General features: G+C 38.9%; 1 protein-coding gene across 1 annotated transcript in view; it reads left to right on the forward strand.

Moving 5' to 3' along the window:
- LOC122800845 overlaps window positions 1–19,881 on the forward strand; it is a 978,865-nt gene that overhangs the window by 762,194 nt on the left and 196,790 nt on the right. The window contains exon 7 of the mRNA XM_044070198.1: window positions 12,490–12,611. Within this exon, the coding sequence (XP_043926133.1) occupies window positions 12,490–12,611 (122 nt within the window). The remainder of the gene's footprint in view (window positions 1–12,489; window positions 12,612–19,881) is intronic.

Here is a 19,881-nt window from a genome sequence, read left to right on the forward strand (position 1 = left end):
TAGCTAGCCCTTAGCCCAACCATAGCCAGTGAGCACACACATACATACACACACGCATGCACACACACACACACACACACACACACACACACACACACACACACACACACACACACACACCTGCCCCTAATTCCAAAACTTTTGGAATATCGAAAAGCTGAAGAATTAGTAATAAATGAATACATAAACATGCTTACCTTCAAGCAAGCAAACCTCAAACACCACTAAGAAAGTTCAAGCACTGACATTCCCATCACTTGGCAAAACTCCACTTGATTAAAAGCACACATCAGTTCACAAACAATATATAATGTAGCATTTTGAAATAGTACAAACAGCTTTCCAAATTTAAAACATTTATTTATGAGAGAAGAATTAAAAGTTCAGTGTTTTGCTAAAATGTGCAGAATAAAAAATAAATAAATAAATCAGCATTCCTACCTTAGTCTTTGACTCTTTCACAGTCCTCTCTTAATATAAGGTTATCAATTAACAATGGTCTAGAATAAAAAAGTACTTATCTTCCATCTAAACAACCAAATCTTTCATATAAGTTTTTCTTCAGCATGCAGGATAACAACCTTTATCACTTCTCGGCTTACGGGCTAGTATCCAAGTTTCTCCTTTTAGTGACACCTTTTTTTCTGCCCTTGGTACTCCCTGGAGACTTCTGTTATCTTCCTCTCACAACGCAGAAACCAGGAATCTAACTTTAGCAGGGGGTAGTGGCCATTTTTTTGCTTGGGCTAAAGGGAAGTCTCTCTGTTGATCAGTGGCAGTGAAAAACATTGAGCAGCCTGCCTGCCCCTGTGGGAGTGGTTACTGACTTGAAACTGTAGTTTTATTGGCCATTTCGGGTCAATTCCAAAACTCCTTCATCTTCCTCTCTTAAAACATGGTTGCCTCATGGTTTTGGCGTCTTTTCAGGCTTGTTGGCTGTTGGTGAAGCACCCACCAAGAGGAGAAAACGCTGAGAGAAGAAAGGAGCCACTTTTGAGATTTTAAGTATTTTTCCTCTGTTTATTTGCTAAGTTTATCTGCATAGTCGCCTATTTTGAGCATTTTCTGGCTTGTTAAACTTGATTTCTGCATTAGTAACTGTATTTAGAGCACAACCTAGAGCTGTTTACTGAATTTCCTGTTTGCACTTATTTTTAAAATCGTTTTTTTCTCAAAACTTGCATTTTATCTGTCTTTGGCCTAGCACTCTTGTGTGGGGTCATTTACTGCACTGTTATAACTTGTTGATACTTGTGAACCTCTGCTAGCTCTGAAAAAACAAAAAAACAAAAAAATCTTGCTTTTTTCCCACTTTTCTGAGATTTAAAAAAGTTCAGTTACAGGCTTGCTGTTCTTGAACTGTTTGTAAGTTTCTGTGAGGCCATTTTTTGCTTGGGCTATAGGGAGGTCTCTCTGTTGATCAGTGGCAGTGAAAAACATTGAGCGGCCTGCCTGCCCCTGTGGGAGTGGTTACTGACTTGAAACTGTGGTTTTATTGGCCGCTTTGGGTCGATTCCAAAACTCCTTCATCTTCCTCTCTTGTAACCCTCTTTTGCGTGTTTTTGCGCGTTTTTGTGCATAGCGCAATAGCGGGCAGCGCCACCTAATTGGGTTTAAACTATTCCTGGCTCCACAAAGTCTGCTCTTCACTTTTTCCCTTAGAACTGCTCTATCTCTCAATTTAAACACCATATTCTCATTCTAAGGCCCTTCACTGGTCCAATTAAGTAATCCTACAAGTTAGCACTATTAAACCTTAAGCACTACTTACTCTTATACTCTCTAAGATTACCCTGTCCTCTATTGGTCCGTCTTAAATTCAGTTTCCCTATATCACTCTAGCATGTCCAAAGGTCAGTCAATGGTTTCCTCTCCAGTCCAGCTGGTGAATCTGGGAATTTTGAGGCAATGTTACATCTGTCTCATGTACACGGACAACCCTCTCCTCCTCCAAACAGGTTCAAATATATGTGAGAGATGCAACTATTTAGCCAAACTGGAGGCTGAGCTCTCTCATGTCAAAACTGGTGTAACCAGTCAGGAGGAGAAGGTAACCTCACACAACACAATTCCAGTATCACATAGTCCCACCACATCAGCGAACCAAACACATAAATACACAAAAACATACTCGGAGGCTCTAAATAAAAATCTACCTAAGCAACAGAGACCTCCAAAGCAGACATCCAAGCAAATGGTACCTCAAAACAAAACACGCACAACACATAGCCCACAAAGTCAGTGTGCCAAGCAGCCACAGCCCTTAAGGCTGAATAACACACCTGATACTCTTGTAATAGGTGACTCTATTGTCAGACACACTGACATCCCGCTCACCAGGCTGAATAAAGAGAAGGTCACGGTGAGCTGCCTGTCGGGTGCTAGGATCCGCCACATAACGCAAGCACTCAGGTCACTCCAAAGCAAATACAAATATGACTCAGTCATTGTACATGCTGGTGTGAATGACCTGAGACGTACCTCCCTGGACTACATGAAAAGAGACATAGAGGAGCTCTCTGATCATGTAGCCCAGGCTGGTATGACCCTGACCTTGAGCAGCATCCTACCCTCTCCTAGAATGATGCCACAGTACAAAGACAAAATGATCGATTTTAACAATTGGCTAAAATTTTGGTGTCATTCAAAGGGGATCCAGTGTCTGTCAGCCTGGGATGACATGCTCGACAAGCCACGTTGCTTCGCTAGGGATGGCTTGCACCTGTCACCACTGGGCTTTCGGATATTGGCAAAGGCTCTTGCCACCCCCATAGTGCCTTTTTTAGGCAAGGCTCAAAAGTCAAACCCACCCCATAGACAGCACAAGGAACAAGAAACTAAGGGTAATGCTGCTAAACGCCAGAAGTCTTAACCTCAAGATGCACGCACTCGAAGCTTTCCTCAGTATGGAGAACATCAATAACTGTGCAGTGACAGAAACCTGGTTCAAGGCTCCAGAGAGCACCGCAGCACTACCAGGCTATACCTCATATCATGCTTTTCGGCCCCAAAACCCGGACTGAACCACAAAAGGAGGGGGAGTTTCCATATTTATCAAGGATATCCACACCTCCAGGTTAGTGGCATTGCACGAAGTATCGGAGGCCATCCATGTGCAACTAACAGTGGGCAAGACTGCTTTTCAGTTTATAGCATCCAACAGACCATCCTCTCAAAGTCAGGAATCCCACTCGGCTTTCCTGAAAACATTGGAGAACATGAAGATCTCTCCGAACACCATTATATTGGGTGACTTCAACTACCCAAACATTGACTGGGAGCACTACTCAAGCCCCAGCACCTTAGCCCAAAGGTTCCTGGAAATTATAAACTCAAATGCTATGGAACAACTAGTCACCACTCCCACAAGAGGGGACAACATACTAGACCTGATCATTACCAACATGGGGACTCTATGCTCCACACCAGAAGTATATCCCTCATTGGTAAGATCAGACCATAAATTAATTTCACTGGATGTCCACATCCCGACCCCACCCCCAGTCCAGAAAACCACAGTGAAAAACTTCTCAAAAGCGAACTTCTCACTTCTCAAAACTGAAGTGGAATCCTTCAAGGCCCCAGGGCCAGTGGAAACTACGGCCCAAACTGCAGAATCCTATATAAACGCATTCTACGGACATCTCCAGGAATGCATGGATCATGCTATCCCAAACAAAACCAAGACTCAATCATCCAAAGGCAGGCATCCAGTCTGGTGGACCCCTGCCATAAATAAACTGTACAACAGAAGTAGGAAGCTACTACATGATAGAGCAAAATCCCTAATAGGGAAGGCATCTCTGATCAGTACTAGCAAAAAATTACGATCCCTCATAAAATCCTCCAAGGCCAGCTTCGAGAGAAAAATTGCTCAGGACACCAAAGACAATCATAAGGCTTTTTTCAGTTATGTTAGAAACCTGGGATGCAACTCCCAGACTTGTTCTGAGTTGATTCTAAACGACAAAAAATACACTGAACCCACAAACATCGCCAATATCCTGGCAGACAGGTTCAGTGCAAACTCCCCCAAAAGAGCAAGTATCTATCCCAGCAGAGGGCTGCCTCCCAAACATCTCTGATGCTCAGGTGAAGGCTGCCCTCTCCAAAGCAAAAAACACTGCTTCCATGGGACCAGATGGCATCCCAGGTTGCGTCCTACATGAACTCCAAGAGGAACTAATCCCTCAAATAAAACAGCTATACAATCTCAGCCTCACTACAGGATATGTGCCCACAGAATGGCGTACAGCAACAGTGGTCCCACTCCACAAAGGTGGAGCCTCTACGGACCCTGGAAACTATCCCCCCATAAGCCTGACTAGCTTAGTCTGCAAGGCTATGGAGAGGATCATCATGGAGCTCATACACAAAGACATTGGGGACCTACAGACACTAGATCCTACCCAGTTCAGCTTTGTCAAGGGCAGATCCTGCCTTTTGAACCTGGCTGACTTCTTCGAAACAGTCACCAAAGCCATAGATGAAGGAAAGGTGGTCCACACAGCCTATCTGGACCTTGCAAAGGCATTTGACACAATACCCCACTCGGGCATAATAGATAAGCTATCCAGCTTAAATATAAACCCCTATGTCACAAGATGGGTCGCAAACTGGCTCAAAGACAGAACCCACAGAGTGAGAGTTGCTGGAGCCATGTCAGACTCGAAACCGGTCACAAGTGGCGTCCCACAGGGTTCTGTCCTGGGACCACTCTTGTTCGGTATATACTTTTCCGAGGTACAGGCAAACGTGGGAGGACTATGGCTCACCAAGTTCACAGACGACTGCAAACTAGGCGCCATAATCAACTCTCCAGCTGACACAAACATCCTTCAAAAAGGTCTCACAGAGACAGATAACTGGTGCCAGCGCCATGGTTTAAAGCTAAATGCCAAAAAATGTATAGTCATACCCTTTGGCAAAAACAATGTGCCCACAAATTACCACATAGGTGGAGACCCATTAAGTACAGAGAAAGTTATTAGGGACCTGGGGACCCAAGTTGATAGCAATCTCTCCTTTGAAAACCACATTGCCAAAGTGGTTAGAAAGACCTTCTACATAGCCCACCTCATCATGAAGGGTTTCACATCTAGATCAAGAGAGGTAATCGTGCCCCTTTTTTCATCCCTCATCAGGCCCATCATAGAATACAATGCCCCTTTTGGGATGTACCTTACCCGACACCTGCAGCAATTAGAAAGACCCCAAAAGTATCTCACCAAGAGGATCAAGGGTCTCAAACAGATGCCACATGCTGCTCGGTTAAAAAAACTCCAGCTCTACTCAGTTGCATACCGCCTACTTCGAGGCGATCTATGCCTGACATACAAAGCTATGTCAAATCCATAATTAATGGACATGATCCACCTCAGTAAATCTAAATCCCTTAGAGCCACACGCTCGATAGACTTGAACCTCAGCACAGAAATAAATAGAACTTGCTGGAGGGACAGGTTCATAACCCAGAGGCTCCCTTCGCTCTGGAATAGAATTCCAGTTCATGTGAGGCAGAGCACCTCACTGAATCTCTTCAAGAAGAATCTCGATAGGTGGATGGGGGATCGTAGGTTTGTCCCAGGGATTACTCCCATGTCACTATTAGACAGAGGCACAGTAAACTAAACCTTAAAAAGGGCACAGTATACTCAAATCAAGGGGTGGCATAAGCCATACAGAATCGGGCTAGACTTATAATTGCCCCAGGGCAGATAGCCTAGTATGAACCTATGAACCTATGAACCTATGATACAGCTCCAAAAGCAGCTGATTCCTATTGACATCCTGCCTTTTCCTGATTCACAATACTACCTGTACTAGAAGAGCAAAGGTATTTTTCCAGCTTGGCAGTCACAATGTCATATGACCCACTAGCACAATACCAGCTGTTCGAATCACACCAGGTGATGGTGGATCTTGAAGTTAAAAGGTAGGAGGTTCAAATGCCAATCAATGAAGCAAAACAGCAACCCATTAAAGCTTTTGCTGTATTTTTTACTCGACTGGATTCTTATGTACTGAACTATCGAATTTTGAATATAGCTACACCACTGCTGGCTTGAAAAACTTATTGGATTGCTTTTTTTGTCCCTTGTCCTTGAGATTTGGACCAGGAAGGTTCAAATGCCAACCAGAGAGTTTGTGGTCACATTTTATGCTTATAGAGCTACTGTAAGGGGCATTTTCCATTAGTAAAAAGGGTCTCCTCCCCAAAAATAATGTTTTAGAGTGGTGCAGGACCATTTTATGGCAAGGTATTCTCTTTCATTAGCTGCATAGCTTTGGCAGCTTTGCTGCTATTTCTGCCAGTGTGACAATTATGATATTTGTATCTATCTATGAATTAGATAAGACAACACCTATGCCTACCTCAAGGGCATCAGTAGGTGTCAATAATTGTTTGAAAAAATCTTGAGCTACTATTATTGGTTCCAAACGCAAACATTACTTTCAGGTAGTTAAAGGGTTATTCTGGTTCAACTGTCCATTTTTTTAAGGGATGATTCCTCCAGGTCATGTCAACAGTAGCAAAATTAGGAATATATTTATGATAATGGCCAAAAAAAGCTTTAAGCTGCTTTAGTTGTTATCATACTCTAGTGTTGTACTGCTTTAAATGTTTAGCCTATGCTTTTAGTATCCTTCTGCCTATTATATAACTGACATAGCAGACTTCTGCCATACTACTACATCTAACCCACACTGAGCTATATCAGCGATTCATCCAGCTTCATGCAGGGAATTTAAGATGGCTAGAACTTTGGGGAGATGATTTTCTGGTCATGTTTACCAAATCATCCACATTAGCTGCTGCATATCTGGCAAGAGGTCTATGAATTTTGTACATCAGCCTCCTAGAATGTTGCAGGTATTCTGTGGAGAACAAAACACAAGACTCTGTAGTGAAGAAAAACAATATTTTCTTAGCTTCTGGGGCAATAAATTTAACAGTAGTCTCTCATTATGTCCATTGTAAAGAGAAGCATAGTCTTGACAATGTTTTCAGTCAGTCCATCCACTCATTGGATGGGATATGAATCAAACCTTAGATGTGTTATTCAATTTTCTGAAGCTATTTCAAATCTTCATAGACTCATCAGGCCTGGAAATTGATACAATGGGAATGTTCCATCTACTAGTTGACTTTTCTAGAACCCCAAGTTTAAGCATTTTCTCTAACTTATCCCTTACTGCTTGTCTTTGCGACTCTGGTATCTGCTATGGTTTCATATTTGCATTCTGACAAGGAGTGATTTCTATGTTGTGCAGGATTAAACTGATCTTATCAGACTGCTTTGAGAATATGTTTTTATTCCTACGTACAAATTTCTTAACTCTTCTATTTAGATGTCGGGACATTCTGTGGAAATCTTAACTTCTTCTGCAAATATAATGATTATAGAAACTTCAGTTTCTTTCCCAGGTTTCAAAATATTTATGTAGTGTTATTGTTCTAGTTCATACCTTTCAACCTGTCAGTGCAAGAACTCTGGAGAAAGACTTACAAAATGGGGGGAGAAAGACCTCCAAAAAAGGGACACATTTTAAATATTACTCTTATAAGCTTAGAAAATTGCTGGAGTAACAGGCTTTGTTTAAACATACATTTTCTGTAGGATATGAAGTCTGAAACTCAAATGTATGTCATTATTTAGTGACTTCAAGTCCTCAGATCATCCCAGTAATTTGTCAGAAAAACACAGATTGTATGAGGAACAGACCAAAAATATCAGCCCAAAATCTGAATATTCTGTGAAATCTGTACAGCTGAGAGGTATGCAGTTTCATTTTTCACTGTAGCCTTGCCTTCTAATTCATTTCACTTACCTTTTCTACAGTATCAGGATAAAGGTGCTTGACACTTTTTAAGGAACTTATTTTTGATAGTGGACACTATCAAACACACTTTATCTGCTAGTTTAAAGTTTCCAAGATGAGCATGTTTGTTGTACTTCTGTGTTATCTCCCCAGTGCTCTGTCTCCATATGTTCTCTTACTATAGGCATTATACTTCTTAACCTTGACAGCAGATGTGAAAAATCCTCCATCACAATTTTAAAGAGGGTATTTTACACTACAGTTTTCTGTTGTTATACATAGCAAGATTGATGATGTCTACTATGCAATGATTCAGTTAAGTCTTGGGTACTACCCTTATAGCGAAGAGGAGATATAGAAACAGCTGGTCCTAGTTTCTTCCTTCTGGTCTATAGCCTTTTGTGTAACAGATTCTGAAGTTTTATTAAAGCACTCAACTAGACCATCTAGGGGTGGTACCCAGATGTTATCAGCTGATTCATTTTAATATAAAACTGACAAAGTTCATGCATTACTCAGGATAGCAATTGGATTCCTTGCCAGTAAGGATTTTCAAAAACCTTTCTATCCTACAACAAAGTGATTTTGACATGGACCTTGATTTAACTCTTTCTAGAGGTGCTGGCTTAAGAAAATTTGTTACTCAATCATTAGTAACCAGAATATACTTATAGACTGATAGTAGACCATGCTCAGTTTTACAAGATGGCATACAATGTCCAATGTAGTTCATTCAAATGAGACATCCATGATAGGCAATCATATCAAGCATTCTTAAATCCTATATTGGGCACTGTCCTTCAACTTTCTCTCAGTCCTTCATAGCACAAGGCCATTAAAGTCCCACTAAAATCCTGTCTTTTTTCTTATCCATCCCTAAATGAGCACCCAAAATGTAGCCCCGTGCTGACTTCATTGCAAGTACTCTAACAGGTTTTGAACATGTAGCTGGCACATTAGTGCTCTTTATCTTTAATTATCCTGTAGAATAGGTCATTTCTTATTTCATAGTATATCTGTGAAGTGGAACGTTTATGTTCCCTTGTTTCTTTTTCTTATCTAGTTATATTATTGGTAGCTGTATGCACTGTCCTCGCAATGGTTAGTTTACAAATTGACATAGCTTTTCTGAAAGTCAACCTACACCTTTTTTTTTAGTGGTGCTGTACAATCCTGGCAGTATATATCTGGTTGAACCCCCCCCCCCCGACCAAGATCTTTCCGAGTTCTTTGAAATGGGGAAAGTCTTGGACAATTATCACATCAGGTATTAAGTTAGGGACTGAAGCTACCAGATGGAATACTTTTAGTAAAACAGTCTTATTTCTACCAGTGTTATAATATTACTTTCTCCCCCATACCCCATGTACTCTGATTTATACTTACAAACATGCTGTAATGCAATTAAGTTAACCATGTTGCATAAGTCCAACAATCCTTGTATCTCTTTTTTCTAACACAGAATTACACTTAATATATTTAACAGTACACTGCAGAAAAGCAGATTCTACTTTCCTAGTAGTAAAATTTCAACATCACTGCATTCTATAGGTGTGCTTTCAGGTAAGAACTGATGACTAGCATTAATATTTTTGTAGGTGTAATACTGTTGTCACTAACTTTGCAGTACATGGCTATATGCAAAATATAAAACATACCAACTCATATGGTAACATTTTTCTAATTTTCAGGCAGATATATGCTTAGATTAAGTCTTATTATTAGTCCTTGCTACATACAAATCTGCCTTGCTTTAGTAAACAACAGACATCCTAGTAAAATAACTAGAAGACTTAGAATCACCTTGGGATGCTCATCTTACTCTGCTATGGACTAGCTTTTCAAGTTTGTCTACATTGACAAGTCTTAAATTTTACTTATATTATTTGCATAAGGTTCTAGAGATAGTTTCAAAATATAAATTTAATCAGCCACTTTTGATCTTACTGTTCTGTCTATAATGAATGTCCAGCTGTAAACTGAAAAAGTCTGTGCCTCAGGAGAGGCAGTAGCCCACACTTTTTTCAGTTTAAGGGAATTGTAAGCATCAACATCTTCCAAATCCATGTAAGTTTTCAGTCTAGACCCCAGCTAGACTTACATGTTGTCCTTTTTCCTTGCTTTCATCAGAGGGCATCTTTGTTTTGTTTTTTGGGGTTTTTTTTGTTTTTTTTTTTGTTTGTTTGTTTTTTTAATTCTGAGGAATGTGAAAAGCTGTTTGTTGTTGTGGAGATCTATTGTTACAGTCTGAGCAGGTGGTGGCCAGTGGCTACATACCCGACCTCACCAAAGCATTAGTATCAACCATTAAGCCTTCAGTGATTTGTTTCCATTTTGCATACATTTCAGCAGCTAAAGTTCAGTACACAATGGTTTTGTCTTCGCCAACAGAAAGAATAGTTATACTTTCTTCAGGTTCACCACTTTACATTTCTATGAGGACTCTTTTCAGGAGAGATCACTGTATAAGCACAGATGTTTTTGAAAGTTCCTCTGAGCAACACCATTTTAGTGCCATGATGATCATTTTAACCAGAGTAAATAACATACAGGCACAAAGGTATAACAGTTTCCCAGTGTATCAGAAACTTCTCCTGTAGTACAGCATAAGCCCCTACAACATTAAGAAGTAACATTCGCTCCTGAAGTTTAGTCAGTCAATAATTGGTAGTCAGAAAGAATTTGCATTCTTTATTCTGTGATGGGGATAAACTCATATAAAGTGGGAAAGTCACAAATATAAAATAAAAACAGTTCTTATGCCTACTGCAATCAGAGTTGTATTTTGTTGTATCATAACATTTTTAAAACTTCATGTTAAAATCAAGTTTGTTTACAAGGAAGAAAAGAAAAACTCATTTTGCAACCTCGGACTTTCCAATGTCCAATTCCCTCTGCGATTTGGAGTACCATAGGGCTCAATTGTAATCCCCCTACTATTCAAAATCTGTATGCTTTCACTAGAGGATGTGACTACAGGTATAGGTCAGGCATATATATTATCACTATGCTGATGACACCAATCTGTACTTTTCCTTCTCCCAGAATAATACTATTAATGTTTATTCTATTGCTGATGATTTAGAAGTGATTCATCAATGACCAAGTTTAAACAGTTTAAGAGTTATAAGTTCAAACTGAGGGCATGGCAATTCAAATTACTTTGAGGCAAGGGTGTAGCCAGGCATACTCCTTGTACTCCAATGAGTACATTTTTTTCTGAGCATCATATCCACATGGCTGATTTTTAGTAAAATTATGTATATAGCTGTCTAAATGAAAGTCTCCAACAACAGGTGCAATACTGGTAATCTAAAGGAAGTATCTTTAATAGATAGTTTTATGTGGTTACAAAGGCATGCATCTGGAGCCTTTTTCTCCTGGGCCTCCGCTGAAAATTGGCTTTGTTCCAAGTCAGACTTTCCCGGTTAACAAATGTTAAATAAATAAATAAAAATAAAAACGTAGAACAGCTGAAATGTTACTTGCATTTATTATGTGCTTTGGGGGCAGCATTTTCAAGTGAAAGGTGTGCAAAGGGAGGTAGGACTCAGCTTGTAAGTACAAAATAGAATGTGCTTGCTATACCCCCTACATTGAGGGGAATCTTCATTCATTCATTCATATAACTTTTACAGAGTCAATAAGTTTGAATTTATTAGTTTTCATCCTGGATAACCTCCACAAAATTAGGCACTAGGTGTGAACTGGTATTAAACCTTTATGCCTTTCATCTGTGTAACATGTCCAGGATCAAGGACCTTATTCCTCAAGGAGACTACTTCTCAGTAATCAGTAGTGCATTGGTCTTTTCCCACTGTGACTATTTTAACACCCTTAACCTGGGACTGAAGACACTGACACTGAGCATCTGTGGGCACAGAATTCTATTGTGGCTAGATACTAGGTACACCAGGCTGCTACCATATTATTCCTGCTCTTCACAGCTTACACTGGCTCCTTTTCCATTTCTGTATCATCTTCAAAATCTTGGATATTAATATATTTGTTTGTACATGTCTTAGGCCCCACTTACCAGGGGGAGCCCATAGTATCATATTGAACCCAGGCCACATGCTCAGGGGCTGCTGGCAGTCCCATTGATGTCACTAGAGACCTGTGGGTTTTATTATCTTGTTTATCAGGTATCACACCTGTGTGTTATGCTTCTACAGTTAGTGAAGGAGTGTATTACACCGCCATGTATTTGCATGCCATTGAAGACATTATGGTGATGGGAGATGGTTAGATTTTAGACTTTTTAATGCCTTATTTTTAACACATATTTTTTTTTCTTTTTACTTCAGATTTAACTCAATCGCATTTGCTTTTGTAGATGTTCTGTTTATACTTCTTTCATATTTTACTTCTTTCATTGCGATTTTGGTATTTATTTGTACTTACAGTATGCATTTTATGTTTCATGTTTTTATTGTTATTAGTGCTTTGCATAATGCAAGTTAATAAAGTTGAGGGTTGAGATGAAACCTCATTGATATTTGCTCACTAAAATGTGTAAAATGATTAGAACTTACACATTAGAAATATAACACTCAAATACAGTTACAAGTTAATGTCTATCTATAAAAAATCAGCAACCCATACTTCCTGAAAAATGTGTCATTTGCCTTAGTTGTTCTTTATGTTTTATTTCCTGCTGTTCAGGCAAGGAGACACCAGTTCTTGAAGATTCTAGTTTGCAACAGCAAATTATCGAAAAGGACTTCATACAGGAGAATACTGCTAAAGTCAATGCAGGCGACATACCATTAATACAAAGGAAAAAGGTAACAAAATAAGAGTTCTTTGTACTCCTCACTGCTATGTTTTAAACCTCATTAAACAGTTAGTTATCCAAATTTAAATGGAAGTACAGAATACCTGATGTGACATTACCTGTCCATAAAGTATTTGTTTTCTGTGAGACAAGGGTCACAAGGAAAAGGGACGTGTGCTATAAGCTTGTGAAGGGGAGGGGGAAACAGAGAGGCACTGACAAAAACAAATACAGAAAAAGGAGAGCAAAACATAACTGTGGGTGGTTAAAGTAGCAGCAAACTGGTGACAACTGTTAGATCAAAGAATCATGTTTGTATCATTTTCCAGAGCCATCCGGATTATCAGAATCACAGCATGGAAGTGGAGAAATATACTTAAGTATACACCGTGCTCTGAACATCTAATGGTGGAGAGATGTCAGTCCCTCCAAAATTCACTAATTCTGTTTTTTTTCTTGAAATTTCCTCATCTAAACCTAAAAAAAAATCACTTTACCATGATATTATGTGCCTTTCTTCATGTGATTAGCCTGGGTGCTGTATCACCATATTTATGCCAAGGCAAAAAAATACATTTCAGGCATTACATAGTTGGTCCATCTCCACCACTTTCCTTGAAAGGTGCATGTGCTGTTTTTGTCTGACTTGTGACAAGGAAATGCTTTCAGCTTGTCTGTATTAATTTGTTCATTATTTTCTGAGATGAGATGTGAATTTTGGTACTAATTTATGTGATTCCTGAGTGACATTAACAGTAATCTGAGCAGTGTCACTCCAACCTTTAGAATAGACAAGCCAGGTGTCCTCACAGGTAGGATTTTACAAAACCATACAGATCATCTGATTTTCTCAACATTGAAGACCAGAGAAAAATGCACTCTGAAACTTTAGCAAGCTTCATACTACATAAATAAGAAGCAGCTTCCTACAATAAAATACCACACAGTGAGTGATTCAGTACTTTAGCTGTGTTAACAAATATAGTACCAGTATTCATTTAAAAGCCTCCCTATACCCCTTTAGTAATGGGTGCTAACCCTAACCCTAATGCTGCCCCTTCCCCAACCCTAACCCTACACCTTACCTTTATAAAAATCTTCCCGTAACACTACCACTAAACACGACACACTGAGGCATACAAACTACATCTACCCTCTTACCTAACCCTGACCCTAACCCTCAAGTAAACATACTTGCACACAAACATAGAAACTGTCCCTCTACCTATCCCCAACCCTAACCCTAACCGCTACACACACACTCACAAACACACACACACTCTCACACTCTCACCCCCTCCAATCCCACTCACCTTTTATGAAGAAACAGACCCTCGACATTTTGAATATTTGGCTATCCATACATTTGATAGTATGCACCACCCCTTTAACTCAGTGAACAAACCAATGTTTGAACAAATTGAGGGAAAACCCTGTAGTCAGTATATAAAACAACAACGGTTATTTTTTTCTGAAATATCTTGCATGCTTTCTCAGACCTTAACAGCTGTGCACCTTGGGAAAATGGGTGTTGTTGTACAAGTGGACGAAGTGTGATTCCTTGAGTGCTATTTTCACAAAGCAAAATACGTTGAATGAGATTTCTAAGTGTCTGCCTGCAGTGATTTCCTTTTTTGAGAGGTTTCTCCCTTCTTTGAGTTGGTGCAACAATACGGGTGTATATATAAATTCAGGGGTGTGGGAGGCTTGCCCTCTACATCAGGGGGTGCAAGAGGGTATGCCCCCTGCAGAAAGCACTTTTGGCATTTTTTTTTTGTTTCAAGTGCTGAGTTTTGGCAATTCAGATGATTTGTATTTTGATGATGCGGATCTTCTGAATTTTGGTGTTTGATTACTGGTAGTGGAACTAGGAGAAACACTTACTTATCTAAGTCTATGGCCAGTCCTGCACCTAAGGAAATGAAGTAAAGTGGCAAGAAACATGTAGAATTCAAAAGCTCACTGCTATGCATAGTTTATAATGGAGTTCTTCTTCATAAAAGGCAGATATTTTGTTTTGTATCATTTCTTTGTCTTTCTTTTTTATTATATGGCATAGTTTAGCAAACACAACTGACTCCGCTCATGTTAAATCAAATTAGTGCATGGCTAAAACTACAAATGGATACAAAAATAGACCAAAGCCAGCACTCAACCAAATATCGTCCACATTTTTAACTTAATTAAAACATCAGATCAAAGACATATACCAGTTTCAGCACTAATCTTCCTCAGTATAACAAATCATAATGCTCTGCTGCTCTCCTTCATAATCTGTTTTATGCTATAAACCTGTTTGTAGTGATGACATGTACATTTTAGTGCACTGGTTAATCAGAGGTGGGTTTTATGTATTGTTCATTGTTAGGGAGTGCAAATTTCTAAATCAAAATAGTTTAGAAAACTATATATTATTGAACACAGTTACATTGGTGGCATTGTTTAACTCTAGTACAATAGTACTTTTATCCATTTTTGTAGATATGCACACATAATTGCAGACCCTGTTTAGTCAATTTCTTAATGTGATCTTTGTTTACTCTCAACAAAATGTACCCATGCTATCCATACTACATGGTAGCCATAAAATCTTAAGTGTTCCATTTGCCAGTGTAATAAAGATATGTATGATTCACAAAAAATGCCATGTTTTTACTAATAAGTACTCTCCGCATATCAGTCAGAATGAAGCAAGCACAGCAAATCAGCACTGTGAGCTATCCATTTCAGTGACATACTGCAAGATCATACAATGACAGGGTCATATCAAATACAAGACAGCTGAGTCACAAGACCCTTTATGTCTTACCAAAGTCCACTGTCATCCTGTATCCACCTTCTCAAGAAGGGCAAAGCAGGTCAGTCTTGGATTGACTTTATGGCTACCCATCCAATCATACAGGTTTACTGTGAAGCATGCTAGTGTTTCACTTTAACTTGTAGGAGAAGTTTGTTACAAAGGTGGGGTAGGTGTTAGGTAACAAATCACTGTCTTCAGCTCATTTTATTTATCCTCTGGTGTTGATTAAAGTCCATAAATATGGTAGTATTGTCACTATTTTACTTGCAAAGATAAGATGAAATCAAGGAGGATATGTGTTCCTTAATCACATGGAAAGCAAGGGGCAGGTCATCCTGCAAGAGCCTTTAAGAAAACAACTAACCTTTCTTGGTAAATGAGGAACTTTAGGCCAACAGTTTTCTTGGTTAGGAACCTCTGGGGCCTTACCAGGTTCTTAATATATCTATTATTTTCTTCAATAACTGGTTGAATTAGGGCTACATAAACAGGGTTGATAACTTCTTTTGACCTGAATGATATGCTTTACATATTAATGTACTAAATAGAGTAATTGTCAGACTACTGCTGTTTCATGGTGGTCAAAAAAGAGGGAATTAGCACAGTTTCCAAGATTCATGATAACGTTATTTAATTTAATGTACAGAAAGAGAGAAAGATTTACCAAATGTGAGAAAACTACACTTTTTGGCATTTAACTTTAGCCCACTTTTCATATACCACTAGTTTATGAAGATTATTTCCTGCTGTAATGAATGGATATCTGAAGGAGCTTTGACAATAATGTCCAGTTTGAAGTCATCTGCAGATTTAGTTAACAAAAAGTCTTGATGTCTTACCTCAACATCAGATGGAGAGATGCCAAAAGGAAGGGATCTTAGTACTGAGCTGTGGTACATAGCACTTATTACCTTCCCACTTTCTGGGAATGCAACTACCACCTTAAATATGTGGGCTCTCTCTTTCAGCCAGCTGACTATCATATCCTTCTCACCATGTATGCATCTACTTTTAAGGCACTTAGCTTATTTATCATGTCAGCATTGGGTTTAGTGATGAATGAATGCTTTGGCCAGATTAAAATAAATTATGTGACCACGATGACCACTGTCTACATCCTGTGTGACCATCTCAAAAATGTTAACTAAACTCAGTATGTAAGTTCTCAATTTGGTAGAGCAAAATTGATGTGGATCTTGCCTAATAAGGTTTTTAATATCATAGTGTATTAAGTCAAATATGATACATTCTGTGGCTTTGCAAATCATACTAGTAACCTCTAATAGGTTTTTGGGACATATGTTAGGGCTGCCCTTGTGTAGGGACATCTCCACTGCAGTTTGCCATACTTCAGGGGTATATCCTGTTGCTAAGCTCAAGTTAAGCAGGTTAAGAAGGGAATCTACAAGGGCATGTTTGGCACTACTTATTGCATATCTAGGTAAATTATTGGGTCTAATGGAAGTAGCATTTCTGTATCTAGAGAGCCCCATCATTGCATGTTCCTTTATGATATTAGGAGGTGTATGGGATTCGAGACTTTATGGAACTGCGATAGCTGTTTTGTGAGTGAAGTGTGTATTAAATTTTTGTTTTGCTTGACACAGAAGACTTTATTTAAATCCATGCTTTCAACTACTACATACAGTGCACTCCGCATGCATGGTGGACATTATCAAGCACATCAACAGCCACTCATTCAAACATCACTTATTGATTTTATCTACATGCTAAACTAACAAAGATGAGATGACCCAAAGATGATATTTACAATAACCTTCATTTGTGCACATTAAATAATCTTAGTTTTATGAGAGTGTACTAATATTACAAAATCTCTAAAAACAATTTACAATAGTATCCACAATTTTTTGCTTCTTTACTGTATAAATTATGGTTATTCTTTTAGTCATGGTTGGACTCCAAGATGTACAATTCTGAGAAGATAAAAAAGTGCAACACAATATATATCTTATACCTGAATCTAACTCCCCTCTTTTTGAGTTCCAGTTAGTCTGTTGTTGCTTTGTACCAAATATGTACAATATTTACAATTTATATACAATTTAGTGAACCAGAAATTGTTCCCATTTACCTTTCCCTTCATTATTTTATTTGTAACTGCCAATCTATGTCTACTAATCACGTCTACCAACCACGTTAGACAATGGATGATACATTTTTTTCCTCTTCTTTTGCATTTTAATTATTAGATCCTCTTGTATCTTCCATAAGGATATCTCCATACCCTCTTCCATATTTACCCATAACAACATTCTTTCTTTAGTCAATATCACCTGCTGATCACCCAAACATTTAACCATTTGTTGTAATTCATCCATAAACTCAGTTAATACCAAACAACCCCAAAATATATGTTGCCAGTTGCTCTTTCAGTCTTTATTGTACCTCCATCATAAATCCTCTACTACCAAAAATGATTTAAGTTTTACTGGCATATACAACAATATTTATGCAAACACTTCCAGGCAAAAATGTGAACCTGTTCACCCTTATTGCCTTGTCAGGAAACACGCATATACTTTGCCATACCCTTTCTTAGATGTCTCTACTCAGTATAGTTTCCAAATCTTTTTTCTTTTTCCTTCTGCATTTCTCCCCACCTCCTGAATTATTTTATGCAGTCTTTAAATTATTCCTCTTTCCACCTCCTGTTCCCTTCTCAATTCTATTAATTTTAGCCATACCTCCCATTCCATTCTTAAACAGTTCAACCATAATATCATCCAAGTTGAACTTAAATGTGGACAGAGATTAGCTTTGTGTTATGTGGATGGGGAGTCTGTTCCAGAGCAACAGTATCCCTTGCAAGATATACCTTTTCCTACAAAATCTTCTGTTGATTTTGTAGAAAAGGCACAGATCCCTAGACTGGGAAATTCTAATTCCATTTCACTTGCTGATGTATAGTAAATCCATCAGTACTGGGTCAGAGAATGCCTTCTATGCCAGACACAGGTCAGTTCTGTAGGATATCAAGTGTAGTGACAGGGCTTTCAATCAGTCAATGTAGGACATATTGCTGAGGCAGTGCATCCTTTTAGTAGGGTATCTCTAGGCAGATAGATACCAAAAGGGGCATTATATTCAATGATTGCCCTAATGAGGACTATGTAAACAGGGACAATGACATCCCTAGATCTAGACACAATCTCTTTGTTTATAAGCTATGAAATATAGACAGACTTTCTGATGACAATGGACACATGTTCGAAAGTTTGGTCATTGTCCACATGTGTTCCCAAATCCCGAACAACTGGGTCAACGGTTAAGGGTATATTGTCAATGTGGTAGTTCCCTGGGGTATATTACTTCCTAAAGGATATGATAATCCATCTTTTGGCATTGCATTTTAGTCCATGATTTTAGCACCAGTTATTTATTTGGCACAAACTTTCCAGTAGGATGGTGTGTAATTTGGGGATTGAATGATTAATCCTAGCTTGCAGACATCTGCAATCGTAGCTAGTCATAGACCTTTGGTACTAACTTCAAAAAAGTAGATGCCAAGCAGGAGAGGTCCCAGCACAGAGCTCTGGAGGAATCCACTGGTAACTGGTCTCTTTGCGGAGGTAACATCCCCTGTTTTGATTCCCTGTGTCCTATCTGTGAGCCCTGCCCTTGACTAATACAAACTGAAATGTGTTGAACATTTACAGATTCCCTATGACCTTCTTGATTAGTTCCATGATAAGTCTTTCCATGGCTTTGAATTTGAGGCTGGTCAAACTTATGGGTTTGAAGTTGCCTGGGTCTGTAGAAGGTCCTCCTAGATAGAGGGGGGGGGTGACTGTAGCTGTTCTCCATTCACTTGGAACAAAACCTGTATGAAGGTTGAGATTAAACTGTGTTGTTAGGGGTGTGGTTAAATTGTGCTTCTTGTTATTTAAGATGCATCCAGGGTATTGTCAGGACACACACTGTAATGTGTTTAGCTTTTGATAGGACTTTTAGGACTTGGTCTTGTGTTGAAAGTAAGCCAGTTTCAGGTATAACTTGAGGGACATATGGAAGGGAGAGAAGGGTAAAGTTAGAGATAAATTTATCAGCCAGTACTAACTATATCTTCACCCTCAGAGTAGGGAACATCATTCACAATCAGCTCAGTGTATTGCTACATTGTGCTTTTGAGATTATGAACAAAAATAAAAAAGGCATTGTGATTGTCTTTAACGTGGGTAGCTGTTTTAGCCTTAAATTTGGCTTTATTACATTTTATTAAGCTCTTGAGTTGTTTGTTTATTGTGTTTTTGTTTGTTTAGTTATATATGATAACTTATACTATTTGTTCAGAATGGTTTCTGCCACACATATCTCTCACAGGTGTTCCATCCCAACTTCTGGTTTATGAATGTGTGCAGAGTGCATGTGTTTTTTTGTGGGTGCTTCACTTTCATTCTACTAGTCTAAACATGCTGGCTGTCTGGCTATTCTAAGCTATCCAAATATATTTTGAATT

Source organism: Protopterus annectens, chromosome 1.part0, assembly GCF_019279795.1.
Source record: "Protopterus annectens isolate FY-2018-M chromosome 1.part0, PAN1.0, whole genome shotgun sequence".
Lineage (NCBI taxonomy): Eukaryota > Metazoa > Chordata > Ceratodontiformes > Protopteridae > Protopterus > Protopterus annectens.